At 51.8% G+C, this 20,318-nt stretch overlaps 1 protein-coding gene across 2 annotated transcripts in view; it reads left to right on the top strand.

The window, feature by feature from the left end:
* The first annotated feature begins 4,521 nt into the window (after positions 1-4,521).
* The window catches only part of WTIP (WT1 interacting protein), an 83,032-nt gene continuing 67,235 nt past the window's right edge, over positions 4,522-20,318 (top strand). For both annotated transcript variants that reach the window (XM_075714874.1, XM_075714873.1), the window contains exon 1: positions 4,522-6,022. In XM_075714874.1, the coding sequence (XP_075570989.1) occupies positions 4,522-6,022 (1,501 nt within the window). The remainder of the gene's footprint in view (positions 6,023-20,318) is intronic.

Raw genomic sequence — 20,318 nt, 5'->3', positions numbered from 1 at the left:
ATATTAATATCCAAACTTCATATTCCAAAAAGCTTGCTTAAACAACACAAACTAACATGCAGGACCCAAACAAGCAAAATAAAGCAATATAAAACACAATACAGCTACCACTTAAAAGAAAATAAAAACTTCAGTCCCCCCTCCCAAAATAAAACCATTCCTCAGCATAATTTTTGTATGAATTTCACAAGGTTTTTGGTGGTTTTGTTTTTTTTCTTAATCGGTCTTAGATCAGAGAAAAAGAATAATCATTACATTCCTCACCAAGAAACCAATCAATTTTAAAACTGGAAATCAGAACAGTAAATCCCTGAGTAATAAGTATTCTTATTTACCATGCAGACTTCAAGGTATAATTTCATTGTTTTCTTAATGTTGGAAACAAGGAGGGAAATTGCAAAAAATCAGGTAGCATCCAATTTAATAAGCAAATCTATGGAGCAGCTTCAAATTGTTAAATTGATTAAGTGAGACAAAGAACTCCCTCCCGCGTTGTGTCAGCAAAACCACGTCTGATACATAACATACACCGCAACACAAGTCAGTGGGATTTTTGCCCTTGCCTTCAACAGGGCTGAAGTTTCACCGGTGAATTCTTACATTTACAGATTCTCTGCTTTGTTGGCAATAAACCGTTTGCAACTCGGGGAGACAAAATCCCCAGCAGACCATCAGGTCTCCCTGCCCGTTGGCTCGGGCAGCATTGCCTTGAAGGCGCTGGCAATTGGAGAAACGGGAGTGCGCTGCCTGTGAGGCCCAGCCAGCTGATATTCACAGATCAATAACTCCACCTGGCTTTTTTGCTCCCTTTAAGTCTTAGACAAAGGAGTTTATTTAACAGAAGCAGCTGGCTTTCCTTAATATCTGATTCACTGATAAAACTTAAAATGAGGCGTAAGGATTACCACACCAAATTAAGAAATGAAGTTCAGCTTTTACAATACTCTGCGACAGCTCTTGTGCTCTTAGTTGTGCAAGTATGAGTGTTTTTGCAGCATATACATTTTACTGCTGGTTGTTAAAATTAAGCAAATATATTTAAAATAAAGTAGGGAGAAAAACATGTCAGGATTGTCAAGCTGTAATTGCCCAGTACTTTGGGTTTTCTTGTATAATAACAGCAAGGAGAATGATGGGGCTACTTACTACAGCAACAGCAGCTTTAACTCCACACTTTTTGTTTGCACAGCCTGGCACATATGGTCCTCTATGAGAAATGCAGCAGTGCTTGAGTGTGCTATGTACCACTGCAAACATATTTATTTCACCCATGTGGGCTACATCTGTGGCTATAGTGTGGATAAATGTTATGTTCATTATGTGTACGACAGAAGTACAATTTACTGGGGAAGAGTGGGTCTGTAGTATAGCCTCTGCAGCAGGGCTGAGACAGGAACACTGTGCAGGGATACTCCGGATCCGGGCTGCAGCAGGCTTGGCTGGGCCTGGCTTTGAGGATTTACTTATTGAGCATAAGCTTTCAACAGTAGAAGTAAGTGATTTTTATCATTTGATCCACATTGCTTACTAAAAAGGGCTGTTTCCTTAGATTCCCCGGATTCTCTCAGTCCCCAGTATGTTTTTCCCATGAATTCATACTCAAAAAAGCACATGTTTTAACGACATACGTACCAAGAGGCTTACCGTAGAAACTCGGTAACTAAGTAAGGCAGAGCAAGAGCAGATTTGTGGCTCAGCTCAGAGCTACAGAAGGACAAGCAGCTCCTGCTGTAGCTTACACTTCTGACTTTGCACAGCACCAGCTCTGCAGTTCCTACTGTAAAGATGCTTCCCGGCATGAGCATACAGGCAGGGCCTCCCAATGTGTCCTACCCACTCTGTTAGATTAATAGTAAAGTTACTACTAATTAGTTACTAAAGTTACGAAAAAACAAACCAAAAACTTAAATTAATTTTTCTTTACATATGCTCTGAGGGACCAAGTTCCCAGGTTGTCCATGAGCCTTTCCTAGTTTCTCAGGAAGACAACCTTATAAAAATTGGCAGTAAGTGGTTCAAAGACAGCAACAGGATAGAACATCCCAGCACAGGCCCCAGGAACGATCGAAGAAGGAGCTCTGCACCGGTATGCTTGAAGGCAGCAGCCCATGAGACGCCCACAGCGGCAAATGAACTTTCTGCAGGAGTCCCAGGTGGGGTAGATGAGGGCTCAACTTAATGCCGATTTCCACGTGCTCTGGGGAAGGAACCTCTCTTTGTTCTTGGCAGGTACGTGTCCACGCTACGTGGCTAACTGCACAGTTTGTGTCTTTGCTGACAGCTTTACCAGAAAGTCCAAGGCTTGAATGCGATGGGGACTTGAACTGCTGCTTTGATCCTGCTCAGCACGGTGGGACATTCGCTGGGAAGCTTTTGCTGCCGATGCCGAGGGCCCGCGCTGTGTTAGCTGGAGCCGCGATGGCGCGCACCAGGACGCACAACTGCAAGAGGCGCTTTCGACCATCACACACCTGCAGAGCAGAGGTGAAACGTAACTTGTTCCACAAGTAAGCTGCAGAAGCACATGGTAACGGCTTGCTTAGGAGATTGCCAAAAAGTGCAATGAAAGATGTGGACGCATATTAGAAAAGAGCACTTGACTCCCAAGATTGGTTGTATTTGCACACTGTGTTCACACTGAGAGTGGACTACCTCTCCCCTGTCTAATAGATTTGCTTTTCAGGTCTTGCTCTGCACATTTACATGGTTTGTTGGATTTTTTTTTTTTTTGCTTGCCAGCCCTGCACACACTAACAAACATTGCCAATCAATTGCCCTCCACAGCTGGGGACATTTTTGAGTACACAGTTACTTTTAATGTTTAATTAGGTATGATAACAGGATAAAATGTTCTTGGCACAGCAGAGTGCCTACAGCTCAAACTTGCAACATATTTCTCTTCTCAGAGGGTGCTCAGCACCTAGCAGCATAAGGACACTGCTCAGGTACCTACTGTTAGGGGCTTTGTCAGCATTTCTGCCATCAACACAAGCAATCATCAGGGATTTGCAGCTTGGTTGTAAAAAAATATATGGTTTAGTATCAGAGGTCTCAGTTCAGTAGCTGTTTCGGAGGTGTTTGCTGACAGCCTTTTGTGTGTGTACAGATGTAAATGGAAAACAGTGCCGAGTCTTGTTTGTTGCTAGCTCAGCAAACGAAGCTCTTGCAAAGTTACACAGACGGTAGCACGCTTTTTTAAACTCCTGTCAATTCATAGATTGCTTTAGGCCACAAGATGTTTATCATATGTCTTAGTGCTGCCTTTTCTTTTTTTTTTTTTTTTTAAAGGCTAAATAAATAACTGCAAATGACTATCAGCTGCCATGCTAAAGCACAGGTCCTTTCAGCGGAGTCACCTGGCCGGTGCTGGGATGTCGGGCAGGTGCGAGCGCTCTGCGGCGGCGGTCCCGGTCCCGGTCCCGGTCCCGCAGCCCCCGGCCGCTGCGGGCACCGCCGGGCCCTCGGCTCTTCCTTGGCGCTGCCGGCCGCAGCCCCGGCAGGAGGGCGGCCCAGAGCCGCCCCCTTCCCGCGGCGGGACGAGGCCGCGGGTCCCGCCGGAAAGTTCCAGTCCGGGGCGAGAGCGGCGGAGCCCCGCGGAAGGCGGGAACGGCGGGCGGCCGCCAGCGCCTGCTCCCTGCGGCCCCGGGACGCACCCGCCGCGCACGGCGGCCCGCGGGCGCTGCGCCGGGACCCCGCGCGGGGACTCCCCTCGGCCCCCCGCTTCCCGCCCGGGGACAGCCCGCCGCCCCCCGGGCCGCGGCACCGCCCGCCCCGGGCAGGGCTCGGCCAGCGCCGGCCGAGGAGGAGAGCGGGCGGCGCGGAGGGGAAGCTGCCGGCCCCGCCGCCGAGCAGCGCCGCGGCCGCCCTCTCCCTGACTGACTCGGTGAAAATCATTGTTTGGCTCCGGCATTAACTACATTCCAGCGGGACGCAGCGCCCAGTCTCCTTCCTCGCATTCCTGCCCCACACAAAGGAGTCCCTGCCTCGCCGCGCCCCGCGCTCCGCTCGCCGCGCCGCAAAGCCCCTCCGGGCCGGCCGCCGCCTTCGCCCCCCGCCCGGGGGTGCGGGCCGGGCCGCGGCCCCGCCGCGGGGCGGCCGGCCGGGGGCGGCGGGGGCAGGGAGCCGCCGAGCGCAAATTCCTCCGCGCCGCGCGCCATTGACTGGACCGAGCAACTTATTTAAGGCTGGAAAGTGACACAGGGGCTCCTCGTCTCCGCTCGCCGCGCTCCGCCGGGCAGCCCGGCCGCACCGAGCCCAGCGCTGCGGCGCGGGGATGCCGCCGGGGTGACCGCCGCCTCGCCTCGCCTGGCCGCCGAGCAGCCCTCCGGAGAAGGAGCCGCGTCCCGCCGCTGCCCCGCCAGGACCGCGGGAAGGGGCTTTCTTTTGGGGTGTTTTCGGTTTGGGGGCTTCCCCCCCCCCCCCCCCCGTTTTTTCTCTCTTTTCTTTCTCCGCTCCGGGCTGTGCTTTCGCAGAGAGTTCGCCGTCCTTCCCCCGCCCCGCGCCGCCGGGCTCCGGCCGAGCATGGAGAAGTACGAGGAGGACATGGCACTGAAGGCCAGCAAGTTCATGGAGGATCTGTCCCTCTACGAGCCCTGCCCGGAGGGTCCGTACGGCCGGGGCGGCCGCCGGGACCTGGCGCTGCACCCCGACCTGGAGGAGACCAAGCGGGTCATCGCCGCCCACATGACGGCGGAGCAGCGGGGCCGGAAGATGAACGGCACCGCCGCGCCGCCGCCGCCGCCCGCCGAAGCCTTCCCGGCCGCCGCCCCCTGCGGCAAAGCCTACCCGCCCGCGGCGCCGGCCGCCCCGCTCCGCGCCGCCAACGGCCGCGCCGCCGCCGCCGAGCCGCCGCCGGCCGCCGGGCCGCCGTGCTGCGAGGAGGGGCTGTGCACCCGCTCCGAGGTGGCGCTGCCCTGCTACAGCGGCTTCGCCGACAAGGGCAAGCGCTACTCGGCCGAGGGCTACCGCTACGCCGCGGGCAGCGCCTACGAGGGCGGCTACGTGGCCAAGGGCGGCGGGCGGGCGGCCGGCGGCCCGGACGGCAAGTACGGCGCCGCCAGCCCGCGGGCCAGCCTGGCCGCCTCCTCGCCGGGCCCCGTCGGCGAGCACGGCAAGTTCTCCAGCCCGCGCTCCAGCCTGGGCGGCGCGGCCGCGCTGCCCTACGAGAAGTTCTCCAGCCCCCGCTCCAGCCTGGTGGTGCCCGGCCAGGAGAAGTACGGCAGCCCCCGCGGCAGCCTGGTGCAGTACGACGGCGCCGCCCTCAGCCCCCGCTCCAGCTACGCCAGCACGGCCAGCGACACCAGCAAGCACTCCAGCCCCCGCGCCAGCCTCACCAGCTACGACGGCGGCGGCGGCGGCGGCAGCAAGCCCAGCAGCAACCGCACCAGCGGCATCAGCATGGGCTACGACCAGCGCCACGCCAGCCCCCGCTCCAGCACCGCCAGCCAGTACTCCTGCACCACCAGCCCCCGCTCCAGCTACTCGGACTCCAGGTACGGCCCGCCGGGCAGCGCCGAGCCGGAGGGCGCGGCCGGCGCCGGGCTCGCCCTGGCCAGCCCCCGCTCCAGCCTCTGCGGCCCCGAGGGCCGCGGCGCGGCCGGCGCCGCCGTGGTCAGCCCCCGCTCCAGCATCTCCAGCCAGAGCTCGCGGAGCTCCCGCGGCTCCATGAGCGCCTACCCCGAGCTGCAGCTGCCCTCGCCCCGCTCCTCGCTGCTGGGGCCCGGCCTGCAGGAGGACGGCGCCGCGCCCGAGCTGGGGGACCTCTACCACAAGATCCATGCCCAGTCCCCGCCGCGGCACGACCAGCAGCACCCGGCCGCCGCCGCCGCCGCCCCCCCCGAGGCGGCGCCCCCCTACGCCTACAGCCCGACCAAAGGCTCCGCTTCGGCTCCCAAATTCAAGCTCCCCTACCAGGTGACGCCGTGCCGGGAGAGCGGCCCCAGCCAGGCGGAGAGGCGGCTGGAGGCGCTGACGCTGGAGCTGGAGAAGGAGCTGGAGATGCACATGAAGAAGGAGTACTTCGGTGAGCGAGCCGCCGGGGCGGGGGGCGGGGGGCGGGGGGTGCGGGGCCGGGCGGGTTTGGCTGTGGGGAAGGCGAGCGTGCGATGCCCGGGGCGGCTCCGGACCGGCCGCCTGCCCGAGGCCCGGTCGCCGCAGGCGCCGTCCGTCTGAGCGGGGTCAGGAGCGCTTGCACCACGGCTCGCTCCTGGCCTTTCAGCTCGCTCCCGTCCGGTCCTTACGCCGTTTGCCAGGATGCGCGGCGCTTCCCCGTCCACGTGCGGACGGGCGGCTTGTCCGAGGGGCTACGGAGGCTGTTGGGGCTTGCCGTGACTCTCGTTTGCCTCCTTCCCTTGGGCTGCTGAAGCTTCACCGAAAACCTCCAGCATCCCTGAGGCTGTGGCGTTTGCGATCGTGCTGTCGGGCCGTCTGCGACAACTTTCACAGATGACGAGCGTGGCTGGTGAAGCAATTTTTAGTGCCTTGTTCAGTAAAATGTTTGTGCTAGTCCAGAGTGCCTGTGGGAGCCCCGGCATTGTTTCTGCCCTGCGAGGCCTCGCAGGGTCTGCTCAGCGTGCAAGGCTGGCGGGGTCGGTGTCGTCCCCGGGACGGGAGGGGAGTTTTGGGGAGAGGAGAGCCCTCTGTCCTTGCTGAGGCTACAGCAGCCTCTTGGTCATCTCCTGAGTATCTGTTGCTGCTTTGTTGAACAAAAGTAACTTCTTGAAATGACTGAACACACTTTGTAGCTACACTGGTTAGGATTAAGCTCCCCTGTCTGTCTTTGTAGTGGGAGGAAAAGGCCAAAACGCCTTTGAGAGGTGACCCTGCGGCATGTAAATTACTGCCCTGTTCCTCCTGCACTGGGGACTGTGGATGAGCCGGGCGACTGCCGGACCTGGGCAGCCCTTGGGAGCAGTTTGTTCCCTGCTTGAACAAGGAGTGAGGGCTCTCAGGTAGGAGCTCCTGGCAGAGGAGGGGGAAAGAGGCCTGGCAAGATGAGGGGCTGTGGATGAGCCGGCCCTCGTCTGTGGGCTTTGAGGGGACAGTTCTCTCAGCGCCTTTGTGTGCTGCCGCGGTGCGGGGTAGAGGCTTCCTGGCTGTCTGTGATTTCTGACAGACGTGAGCATTGCTGAGGATGGAGACATGTGTTACCTTGATCACCAATTTAAACACGAGGATTCAGACTGCTTTTGGCACAGCATTAGCGTGCTCTGCATGGAAGGGGGGAGTTGCAGGGCTCCTTGCAAGTGTCTGCGAGATGCTTGTAGTGAGACAGACCTGGGCTGATCAGCAGAGGTAGCTGAGCGAGCAGAACCCTCTCCTATGAGGAAAACCTTTCTGTGAGCTGCAGTGGCATAGTTTCTGCAAGCTCTTGTGCCCAAAGGAAGCTGAATGCAGCGCCTACTGCCTCCATCCATCCTGTGTGGAGCTGTTAAGAAAGCTGATGGTCATCCACTGCGTCTTTTGCAGGGTCTGGCACCTGGCATGGCACTCCTCACCAGCTGAGTGACTCCAGCTGAGGACAATAACAGTGCATGTCTGAGCAGGTGCAGAAGCTGGATGGGAGGCCTTGTTAACACACTAACTGCAAGAAACGTTGCCTTCCAAATTTCTGTGGTATACAGTGAGAGATTGAGAAATAAGGTGTATTCAGAGTAAGAAACAAGTTACAGCTGTCCTGAGCCTCTGAGAGGGGTTTCCAGTGGCCAGGGAAGCTGGGCGTGTGATCAGGGACTCCAGGAGCAGCCCTGGGGAATCAGTGTTGTGAGTGGGTTTTTCTTATTTATAAGAATTTGCCTATTGTGAGTGTCACTACTTGCAGGTATACTCTGTAGCAACGTGTTGCAGCATGCCCTAAACCTCGGCGGATGCATCCTACGTAGGACCAGCAGTAAGGTTACGCCTTTATGCCTAGAGAGTGTACGTACCAGCTGCTCTGTAGGTATTTGTTGTAGCACTACAAAGAAGCACTGCTGTGACTTGCACCCTGGAAGCAGGTGAAACCCAGAAAGCTGGGGTGCTTTGAAAGAGAAAGTTGATTTCTGTCAGTTGCTGAGGTTTTGATAAATCCTGGTGGGCTTGATCCCGCATTTCTGGTTCAGATCACTTATGGAGGGGAACGCTGAGCGTCAGCTGAGCAGGTGCCTGGGGGGTTGGCAGGGATGACTGCAGGCTGATGGGTCAGAGACGAGGAGGGCAAGAATAGGATGGGGACAAGTCTGCCATTTAGTTCGACTTACCTGAGAGGGTCTTAAACAAGGTTAATAAAGGGAAGCAAGGAGAAATGCATTGATTGGCGTAGCAGCTCACACATACGACAGCTGAAGTCTTTGCTTACGCGTTCAGCCTCTTAGCGCTGGTGTCTGGCTCGCTCCAAAGGCAGTCGCGGGGTGTTCTGTGATGCCCATGGAGAACAGAAGTGTTAGGCCAATAGTCGAACAAGGTAGAGGGAACAGAGGAGATGGTTTAGTGCTCCTTAATTCAGTTGTCTAGTGAGTAAATGCTTATACGGGGACACTGGTAATTTTACTGTGTTCTGTGGCCCTCCCTGCCCACCCCCAACTTTTTTTTGAAAAACGGAGCAGTGTGTTATTTTGAAACTGGGGTCAAATGACGAACCAGTCCTGTTTGGAGGAGCAACAACTCTACCCTGCCTTCATTCTGTTTGTGAGTGAGTTTGAGTGTTCCCCAACAGTGCTTGTGCTGGCACTGCCTGGCTGCTCTCCCACACCTCACTGCTCCGCTTCAGGAGGAACCTGTAGGCTGGGGCAGATACGTACCCGATGGAGGATACATGCAGGGTCTGAGCATCGGAGGGGCTCCCGGGGTAGGGGCAAGCAGTGTGCAGTCCAGCAGGCCTAGGGGACTGACAGCCGTCTCTGCCCATCCTGGTATGAATGGCTCTGAGCAGCGCTGTGCTGGGAGCTTCACTTCACTGCCTCACCTTCTCCATCCTCCCCTTTGTTCTGGCAGGCTTCAGTGCATCTGCAGAGGGAAGGAAAGCGCCCTTCTGCGGTTGGTTTAATCTGACTGAAGGTGACAGTGCTGCAAAAGGAGCGCCCTGCATCTGCCCTGCCCCCAGTTGCACAGCTGAGAGGTAGCTCCCTGCCACTTCCGAGTGCTCCCACCAGCATGTTGCAGCCACACGCACTCACTGATCTTACAGAAAATGAAGCCTGCGGAGAAGGAAGGGGAGGAGAGGGAGGGTTGTTTTGGGCTGGATTGGTGAGCTGTTCCAACTCATCCTTGTCGATGAGGTGGCTGGAGCTGACCCAAGGGAGAGGGTGCAGAGGGCTCCGGGAGGCTGAGGCTGTTCTTGGGCAGCAGCCTGCAGTTGGATTGGGTAAAGCTGTGAGACTTCATTCCCTTGTAGCTGCTTCCTATGCAACCTCTGCCCACACTGCTTTGCCCTCAACCCTCTGAGACCCCCTGTCTGTCCCTTGTCAAGGTACTGACAGTTTAGGAAACGTGCTTGGTTTAGTGGCAGATGCTGAGGAGAGAGGTAATAAAAAAGTGTTTTCACTCACTTTCATAACTGTTCTCTGCTGAGCATTTGTATGTGATGAGGTGAACTGTCAAGGTTGTGTTTCAGGGATGTTTTAAATTGAATGTGCATCCTGAGGTGTCAACAAGACATTTGAGCTGATGACTTTCCAACGCCCACAAGTGCTGGCTTAAATTCTATTTACTTTGTAGAAGTCTTCATTCTGATGTCTAGGTGTTGAAAAAGACAGTTTAAGGCAAAAATTGGATTTTGGCATGCTCATCCAAGTCAAAGCAGTCCTTGTGGGACTGACTGTAAACCTATGCTTGTCATCTACTGGGCAGGGAAATGTCATCGTGTTGAACAGCCATGCTGATTTGGCTGTTGTTTTTGAACAAGGTCTCTCTGTATGTCCTATAGCCCCGCTGGTGTGTTGTCAGAAATGGAGGAAGAGTCGACAGAGGGGTGCAGGCAGCAATCTTGTGCTCCCGGCAGCCCTGGCTGTGCTACAGCTGTCGCCCAGCAAGGGTTGTCTGCTCATCTTGGTCAGGGTGGTGGGATCCAGTGCAAGAAGTGACTTAATTGTCTCACCATCTTGAACTAAAGGGGAGATGGAAAAGGCACTGTGAGAGTAGGGAGGCCGGGGGAGCACAGGTTGTTTCCTGCCTGTGCAAAGTCTAGAGAGCGACAAGCAGGTTTGCAATCTTGCTGGCGTCCTTCGACACCCCTGTGCAGTGCCCTTTGTGAAGGTGCTTTTCCCCATCTCTGCATGTCAAGTGTCTTCCCTGTCCCTTGCTGCCACCTCACCCCTGTAATCTGTCATATCTGATATGCAGAATACAGCGAATTCATCTCACATGCAGTACTCCTTGTTCAGAAACAAGCGGTCCTGCCACAGAGAGCTGTCACCTTTCGTGTCTTCCACAGGCACCTTTGTCTGACCCTTCTCCACCCTGAGGGAAACGTCCTTCTCGGTACCCTGTAGGAGGTTTACAAAGCGAAGCAGGGGTCGGTTGATGTCTCGGAATGAGACACGAAGTCTGGATTCTGTTAGTAACTGTAGTCATCTGTGTAGCAAAAGCTCGTTCTTGCCCTAGCAAGTAGGCTTGACTTTTGAGAGTTCCTGGATCTTTCTAGAAAGCCACCCAGTAGCACCAGCATGTGTTTTTCAGAGCAAGAAATGAAGCTGATAACATCCTGTTGAAAAGCCTTGGCCTGGTAGGTAGGTGAAGGGAAGAAGCAGACCCCTAGACCCATCTGGGCCCTTTTTTACCTTTATGTACATAGTTATCTATGCAAATCTCTTTCTTTGCATTGAGAAATACTGCTGCCGTTGCAGGATTGGTTTTTGCGCTTGTGAGTTCAGAGTTGTACGTTCATGTTTCTTTTGTGTGTGCAGGTTGATGTGATGGAAGGGTGTATATACCAATGAGATCAAAATTAAGACAGATAACGGTGGTAAGTCCCTAGAAGCTGCATTGCTTAAAGATGAAATTTGAAAATCTGTTTGAAAATTAGGTGAGCTTGCAGTTGGTGACCAGAACACTTGACATACTTGCTAAAGTGTTGTTTTCTGTCTTAGGGTTTCCTGAAGCTTTCTTTGAAATATTAGGTCTTTCCTGTTTCCATCAAAATAGAGGTAATGGTTGATACACTGCTTTTGGAAATCAGCAAAGGTTTATTGTCTGGGAATTGCTTTGTATTTCTCTTTCTCTGTGCCTAGAAATCCATTCAGCTTTGATAAGCGGCAGAGATCCTTCAGCTTTTACAGCTGAGGCTGTCCTGTGAAAAATTACTTATTTTCTACCAGATTTGAGCCTTTAATAGGCAAACATCTAAATAGAAATAAACTTACATGGTGTGCTCTCCTGAAGTGCTCAAAAGGTCACGTACTTCAGAGTTTGGTTGTGCCAGTCTCCCAGTTACAGCTGGAAAATATATTGCTGAAACTGATTTGAGGCTTTTCTAGCTGAAATGCGAGAAAGCCCTCAAAAATGGGGTCAGGCAAGGGAGTTGTGTGTTCACTGGGAAGGGTGCAGTGGGAGGTGCTGGGATACGTGTGAATTGGCAGCATCCTGGCTCCCAGCTACCAGGAGCCTGCCCTCCTGTCACTGATCCTGCACTGAGACAACAGGCGCTGCAGGCTGCGTGTGCGTGAAGGGGAGAGTGAATGGTGCTGCTGCGTGTGCCTGGCTGCGCGAGAGTGGAGGAGAGGGGGAGAGAGTGAGCGGTGGGCCGAGTCAAGGAAATAATGGTAAGTAGCGATAGGGAAAGCCTGGAGCTGGAGGGTCATCCAAAGGGAAGCAGGAGGAGGAAGGTGTGGGGAGAGAATGTAGAAAGAATTCAAGACAGTGAAGAGGGACGCAAAAAATAAGCACGGTAACAAGTCAACAGAACTGGAAAAAAGCAGTCGTCTTCTGTCTCTGGTATGAAATGTCCTGTGAAGGATGTGGGAATGGTTCTAGGTGGCTTCTTGCAGTCCCTGTTAGCCATGCGCATGCTTGTGAGTCTCTCAAGTTTGGAAGTGATAAACCATGTCATATGTAATAACAGGAGGGGAGAGATGTGGAATGTAAGTGTGATATTTTATTAAGTACTAGTTGCACGTAGTGTGTACAATTATCATTAAATGGAAATGTGGGCGACTATAACTTGCACAGAAGCACGTGTTATGAATGGGGACAACTGCTTTCTGACCTTCGGTTGCAGGAAACTTGACTGTGATTAAGGGTATTATTTGATGGCAAATGTTTTTTGCTTGGTTTTGTTGTTTGTGGTTTTACTCTTGGGTTTTCTCCGCATTGTTATAAAAGCACTGCGTGCAGAGGGGGGTGGTGACTTCCAACGAACCGCCACGTGCTTTATTAGGGCTACCGCAGGTGAGGTTTCCGATACAGAGGTTTGGATGTATAATACAAGAGTTGGCGTAGGCATATGCACTGCTGTGGTATAGTAACTCCTCATTTAATTGTTACCCTTTCCTGCCGCCATATGGTTTGGGAAATGTACCCGTGTGCGTACCCCTGTGAACGTCATACCCGTTTGCTTTTGAGCCGGAGGTTGTGCAGGAATGTGCCAAGGGGGAGGGAAGGGACGAGCCACCCAGCTCTGCGGGTCTGAAGTAAAGGGGATCGTTTACATGCAAAATGCGTGTGGAGAAGGAAGTTTCTTTTTGCCTGTTTCAAAGAGCCCGTATCCTCGTGGAAAGGATACTGGTTTGCAAGGGTTGAGTGGAGCCCATGTTGCATTTTGCTTTGGTTGGGAGCATGCTGTGCCCCTGGTAATCGCAGAGCCACGGGGCTGCTGCGTGAAATGCTGGGCAGTCGTTAGATCTGCTTGGGTTTTTAGGGCTCTGTCACAAGGTCTGAGCCAGGTCTGTGCTGCATTCCTCAAGTAAGAGGCTCTCAAATTCCCAGAATTAACATCAGGCTTTTAAACACACCCTTCCCCCTATGCCAACCCCCCAAGAAAACCCCAATCGGGTATGCCCTCTTAGAGGGGTCAGGGAGACATCCTAAGCAAGATCCAAAGTAAAAAATTGTTCCTCTAGCAGAGTTTAACTACTACTGGCAGCTGTTTACCTAGCCTCTGTGCCTGATCCTCCACAAAGATTTATGTGTGCGAATGTCCCAGTTTGATGTTAAATCATGCACTGTAAATCGTTTAATGGATTCTGGGGCCGCTGTATTTTGCAGAGGAGAAGTGTGACCCTGTTGTGAACGAACAGGTAACTGTCAAAGTAGCTGTAGTTACGTGATTGAAGTTGATGCTTCTTAGTGGAAAATTTCCCTGATGTTATATCATTTTTACATTTAAAATGTGTAAATGATACAACTTTGCGTGTTCCTGCTGATGGCTTGGTGGCAGCAGCAAAGATACCAGTCTAAGCTGAAATCCTTAATATCCAGGGTTAATAAATTAGGATATAAATGTCTCTGTTACAGCTATGTGGATATTGGATGTTTAGAAAGACTTCTCAAAGTAGGAGAATTTGCCAAATACTAAAACAATTATAGAAAAAAAAAATCTGGCAACGTAATTTTCAGACATTTAAAAGGGTTGCTCATTGATGGAAAGAAAATAAAACAGCGGCGATAAGCCAAACAATTTTAGTAAAACAAAAAAAATTTTGCAGAAATTTCGTAAGCTCTGGGCTTGGCCTCCTACCTACATCGTCTGTCCCAAAAGCTATCACAGGACAGCGCTTCACGGCACGTTGGCAGAGTTACGGTCTGGGGTTTTCCTCAGCAGCGCCTGGAGCACCTCAGCGTTGGGCGGGCGTCTCCGTTGTCCCCGACCCGGCTCGGGCACTGGTGGAGGATGTAATCGTGCGGTGCCGTCTGGCGACGGGTGCTTGGGCAGGCGTCCTTCTTGGGGTGAAGGTGTTGGGATCCTGCGGGACCCTGCTGCCCAGCTCCCCCGACCCGCTGGTGGGAGACGAGGTGCAGCCACTCCTAGGGGGTCTCAAAGTTTGTGCTTTGTCTCACAGCCTGCCGAAGTGGAGTGGTTCTGCTGTCGGCCCTAGTTGTGTCCAAAATAATTTCTTACTCTGTGGCTGGAGAAACTAGGTGTCTCAGAGTATAATGTGGTGTTTGATTTTTATGCCCATCCCAGACGAAGCGCCTCCTCTCTGACAGGGCTGGGAACGTATGATACAAAGCAAAACTGAAGCAGCAAAAAGGAAGAAATGCAGGAACGTGCGTGGTGTCTGTAAGTTTTATTACAAGCTGAAAAGGCTCATTTTGGAGGGCTGCATTCAACTGCCTCAAAGGTTCAAGTCCTGACAGGACAGAGGTACCTGGGGCTGTGATGTGGAATTGCTTGGAGATGCTCCAGGGGCGTGACGGCTCCCGAGGCTGGCAGCAGGATTCCTGTTGGCTTATTTAGGAGCAGGACCAGCCTTCAGCTCTTAACAAAATTAACAGATGTGCTAATGATTGACCAATAAATGTCAGTGTTTGGTTGGATTTTTACGCAATTTTTCACTGTGCCTGTGTGGATGCTGTCTCTGGAAGTGGCTTTTGTCCCTTTTTTCTACTTTGGAGCAGATATTTCTGTGGTGTGGTATGTGTTATCTCTTTCTATTAACCTCACTGTGTTGTTGTAACTCCCTATCAGCATAGCCTTGTTTGTTACTGTGCTGTGAGACAGAGGAGCACAAGAAAACGGCCAAGCAAGTCATATATCTCTTCCAGCTGGAGTATTTCACGTTGTCTGAAACTTCATTCCTTGTTTTTTGGAGCAGTTTTACTAAATCTCTAATGTCACATTTATGTGTTCCAGCAAACTTCTAAGAAAAGGCCTATGACTCATTAAGGAAAAAACCCCAGCACCCTAGAGCACAAACACTCATTTAATGCTCAGCTGAGAACTACTGTGCATATAAAACATGTAAAAGCTTACACAGGGGGACTCAGCTGGGGGTGAGGATTTATGCTAGTGACACCTATTTTCAAATTTGAGGTGTTGGAAAAGCTCCTCTCGGCAGGTTTTGCACGAAAACCTGTAGGCAGTTGGGTTTAAACTTCTGTGTTGCTGGGGTTGTGGTGGTGCACGTGTGCTGACAAGTGCAGCTCGGCCATGGTCTCGCCCAGCGTGGCTGCGAGCCCTGGCCCTCCCTGCTGCTGAGAGAAGGGGGCAACAGTGGCAGCTCCTGCGTGACTTCGGAAGAAGAGGTATATTGGGCTGATTTGGTTGGTGCTGCCCGTCGGGGTTGGGCTGGCGCGGGGTCTGCCGATGGGTGCCGCGCACTGCCTGCATGCTGCAGGCGTGCTTGGAGTTTCCCCGCCGGTGAGTTTTTGGGAGCTGAGGTACCTAACTGGAGAACTGAGTTCCTCCAGGTGCCAGGGATGAGAAGTCAAATGGCTGAAGAGGGATGTGATCGGGTTGGAATAACAACACAAATACTTAAGGCTATATTTGGGGGAGATGGTTAATTCTAAAGTCTTTAATTGCAGGCAGCAGCACTGAAATGCATCTAGCTTGCTGTGAGGGTTAATGCATGTATTTGTAAGTATTGGGAGAAGTACAGGGAAGGCAGTGTGCAAATGTAAAGAATATTAATACCACGTATTGCTATGAAATAGCCAGGGAGTGGATCAAATGGACAATGAAGAGGCATTTAATAGGTTACAAAAGGTCATATCTGGCTATATACCATTGCTTTTTTAAGAATTTGGCTGAACAAGGCTCATGTCAGTTCAGAACATGTTTATAGTTTTTGTGAAATGCAGATAGCTATTGTGGAGGAACTGCTGGGGACTCTCAGATGTTTTCCTGGCCATCCAAACATTTATTTAATTGGTGAACTCTTTCACTTGCGACACCACAGAACTTCTGGAAAGTGAAAACAAGATGTTTTCTCCCTTTTAATGTGGCCACTTGAAAAAATTAGAAAATTTCAAAGTTAAAATAAAGAGAACCGAAAAGCCATTCCTAAATGCAGTTGACAGTTGCGCATATTTAGATGCTCCAGCTCGCTTGGATCATATTTCCTGTGGTCCGTGGAGACCCTGTGGCCTCTCCCAGGCATGGGAAATACCCTTTTGTTCTGGCGGTCATTGCATAAACCTTTCTCCTGCGCCGCAAGCTTGTCCCCAAGCGCATGCAGCGCGGGGAGCTGGGATCCCATGAGTAAAGTTCCTGGGCTAGAAGTTGGGTGGTTCTGCTGTACTTTCGCCATCTCCTTCAATGTTACCTCTGTGCTGGCAGTCCCAGCCTGTGGGGTTTCGGGGAGCGTTGGGTAAGGCCAGTCCTGAACATGGGTCCCTGGTTTGGTCAGTGTGGTGTGTTGTTGAACTTGAAACACAGGGCCAGGCAACTGTTTGTGGATGTCACAAATTTAGATGTGAGCAATAGGAGGTTCATTTTTGTGCATGGGCTTTGCGTGTGCAAAACTGCAGCATGCGTGCAGGGAGTAGTTGATTGGAAACCTTTGTTAGAACGGGATTTCTAACAAGGTGGGGGAGAAGTACAATTGGGTTTTACTGTAATAAATCAAGCGCTGACCTGACTGAATTGAGATGGCTGAGGTCTCTGCTGCCATGCCTTGATTCTGTTTTCCTGGCCTCGCAGATACAACACTGCCTTCTGTAGCATTAGAGTAGGATCTTGGGTTTGCGTTCTGTCTTGTTCCTGGTGTGAAATTCCTACTAAATCCATTTGTCTGGGCCAGATGTTGAATGACTGGAAAATAATCACTGGGAGAATGGTTCTGAGCAAGGGGATAGCGAATAGGCTTCTCCACTTAGCCATGGTTTCCTCTGCTCAAAAAAGTGTGCTAACCCCACCATGTGCTGCTGGCTGCTGCCCTGCCTGTTCTTGTCATTGACACAAAACACAGCAGGATTAGACCCGTGGCCTCTGTGGACTGTCTCACCTGTCACTCTTCTTTCCACCCCTCTGTAACTCAGGTAGTTCAAAGAGAATGATGATTTTTGTTTTGGGTTTTTTTGTTGGTGGTGGTGGTGGTTGGTTTTTTTTTTTTTAAAAAAAAAAAAAAAAAAGCAGCAAAAGATTTTGGAGCCCAACATCAGCTGAGACAAAACAGCTGTCTATACCAGGCAGTGGAAAGAGCTGTAATTGGTAAAATGTTGGATCTCTGGTTGCCATGCTGTTAACCTTGAGCATCCCAATTCTCAGGTGTAGATGGGGGAAATGGGTAATTCCTCAGGGGACAAGGCAGAAGTTTTGATGAATGGCTAATAACTGTTGCAGCTCTTTTTTTGCCAAGCAGTTATGTGAAAATTCTCTGCAATTGGTGGGTTGCCCATTTTTAATCAAAGCCATGTTTCCCAGATCTAAACACTAAATAGAAAACAGAGCTGCACAACAATCAAGTGTGTTAGAGTCCAGATTTTGAGCTGGTTTGAGAAATAAGCATGTAATTTTCTGAAGTGTAGGTCAGTAGCTGGTCTTCTTAGAAAGTGTGTTGGCTTCTTGTACCTGTTCCCGGCTAGAGCGGGGCTGAGCCTCTGCGGTGCAGCCCTGGGAAGTAGCAGTGGTTCACAGCAAGCGATGAACTTGCTCTGGTGGAAGACCCCTGTGGCTCAGGTGTACACCTTAGTGACTTAACTCAGAAAAAAACCTCAAGACATGTCAAAATCATATCCGTACAAGGTATTAATTAATTAAAATTTTATTTAGAAGATGGAATACTTACCTGATAAATCCAGACCTCCCTTGTTCATGACAGTCCTCTTTAGGTCATGGGGGCATGTTTGACTTGTTTTTGACAGCTTGGAGTCATCTCTAGTTGTTTTTATTACACCTAGAGATCAGGGAATAAGTAAATTCACATCTGTGTTTTACCCTTGCCGTGTTTCTCTGCCTGGTCTGCCCAGCCGCCTCTGTACCTCCCAGGATGTACCCACCATGGAGCTGTTGGGTGTATGGCTGTTTTGTGATTTGGCTGTAAAAGCCATGTGTAGTTTGCCTGGGAATTTGGTGTCTTGACAGATAGACACCAATTTCCTACAAATTATGATGTAAATGACAAAGAGCAGGTGGAGTTAACGGTGTGAAAGAGGGCTATAATGCTCTGTTAAGCCATGCTGACCTCTTTCAGCTTGTACAAAGCCAGCTATTGGCACCGAGTTCCCAAATCACTCTGCTCGCTTGCAGGAAGATGCGTATGAATCCCAGGAAAGCTCCTTGTTGCAGAAGCTGGGATCCCACTGTCTTGGGGCACTGAAGAGTTGATGTGAAGAGACTAGATCCAGAGGCTGAACCTCACTTTCCCATGCATGTGATTTTGGCAGGGTGGGGTAGAGGCTGTGTCCAGAAGTGGAGTTCTGCATCCTCTGCTTTTCCTCTCCTTGTTGTCTTCTGCCCAGAACAGAAGTCACTTAAAGGTATCAAGACCTAAACCTGGAGAGGACGTAGAGAGCAGAGGAACAGGTACGGACATGGGTGATGCATGTGACACCCGTTGCCTCTGATCTGCAGGTGGTTATAGAGAGCATCCTGATGCTGTGTGTGCTGTGAATGAAGTGCTGGGGGCTCTGGGTACTGTTGTCACGTTTTTCCTTTGGTTGCCTTTTTTTGCAGCAAAATAACAGGTCCTGCTAATTGATAATGTTTTTTCCTGAAATTTTAGCAGCCGTCAGGTGTTGTATCAGATGCTTTTTTACAAACAATTAGAAAAATGTTTGCTGTTTTGCTTGGCCTAGAAGGAGAATCGCCCAGTCTTACTTACCTTAGTTTTGAGGGAGCCATTCCTATGCAAGGTTGGTGAGAGTAGCTGTGCTGGGAGGTGTTGCCTGGTCTTGGAGAGCGGTGCAGGGCTTCCTGGCAGCTGCACAAGCAACACCTGCAAAGCGGGTCACTGCCCAATTCAGAGAGAGGAAAAAAATCAAATCCACAGCAGGTTTGGGCTTGGAGCTTTGAGTGCAGCACAGGGCAGGCGCAAGGAAGGTTTGCCCCTTGCTGTAGTTTCTGGCAGAGTGGAGGCGTGGCAATTCACCTGCCAAATCCCGCATTGCCCTAGAGCTTCAGGGAGCCCTTGTGCCACGGCTTGGAAGGACTCAGGAGTGCCAGACCACGACCACACTCTTTTACAAAAAGCAAAACCAAAAAACCTGACCTATTAGGAAAAGGGGAAAAGAGAACGGGTAGCTTGGGTTAGGCTGAAACAGCCTTGCATGCTGTGTAAAAGCAAACTGATGTTGCTCTTTGAGGAAAAGGCTTTCTCAGCCCCTGTTCCACACCTGGGAGGAATTCAGGCCAGTGAAGAACCAGCCCAGAAAGAGGTGATCCCCAGAGGCTGATTTGCATTTATTCACAAAGAAAAGACTTTGAAGATGCTCCAAGTGCAGACTTGCAAATCAGTTTCCTGATGTGCCAAGTGTGTGAAGCTCTGCCTTTCCCTGCTGCCGCCTCTGCTCCCCACCTTGCAGGGGCTTTGCCTGGCTTCCCCGTGGGGGTGGCGGGAGTGGCGACGGGCAGGAGCGGGGAGCAGCTCGGACCCCCATGGCCTGGCTCTTGCTGAGCACCCTGTCTCACTTGTGTCCATCTAATTTATTTCTGTAGCTCGTGAAAGAAAAAAAAAAAAAACCCACAGAACACGCTAGCTCCTGCGCTTAAGGCCAAATCTTGGACTCCTTTGTGGGCAGAACTTCCTTTGAAATTCCTGGGTGCTTTGCTTGGTTAGAGACTGGCAGATTGGGAAACCCAGTGTTAGATTTTTGCAAGGTCAGAGAAAGGGTGCATTGCAAGGTCTGGGGGAAGCACTTTCTTTTGTTTTTCTGACAAAGTACCCCGTGAATAATGAGTATTGGCTTAGAGCTTTTTCGTTTCCAAATAGGTCGGTCTGCACAGCGTGCCAGCATGGGGAATTTGTAACACTGCTCTGCAGGTGGGACGACAAGCGTAGGGGCTGCTGAGGGCCACTGCGCCTGGGTCGGAGCAGGGTGGGGGCCTCATGGACCTGACTGCCCGGTCCAGCAGCGCTGTACGTCGTGCCTGGGGACTGTGAGTGCGGAGCTGAATCCCGCCCGTGGGAACCGGTCAGCGCAGCAGCGCTAGTGGGGCAAGGGTAGGCTCTGGGCTGCTGCTGGGAGCACATGGCCATGCACAAACATTAGCTGGACCTGAAGCCACAGATGTCAGGGTAACAAGTGATAAAAGATTTGTTTTCCTTTTCCCCTTTTACATAACAGTGTTTCTTCCTCCAACTCTTCCAGTCCATGTGGTTGGGTGAGGATGATGTGTACCAGCTGATCCCAATAGTCAGGGCTCCTCTATTCTCATCTTCTGGGTGGGGGTTGTTACTGCCTTAACTCCTGTCCCTTCCCAACCCGCAAATACAAGGCCTGTGCGGGCTTGTACAAAGACCTTG

Source organism: Pelecanus crispus, chromosome 8, assembly GCF_030463565.1.
Source record: "Pelecanus crispus isolate bPelCri1 chromosome 8, bPelCri1.pri, whole genome shotgun sequence".
NCBI lineage: Eukaryota > Metazoa > Chordata > Aves > Pelecaniformes > Pelecanidae > Pelecanus > Pelecanus crispus.
Note: the sequence above shows the minus strand (reverse complement) of the source record. Positions and strands in the feature narration are given on the sequence as shown.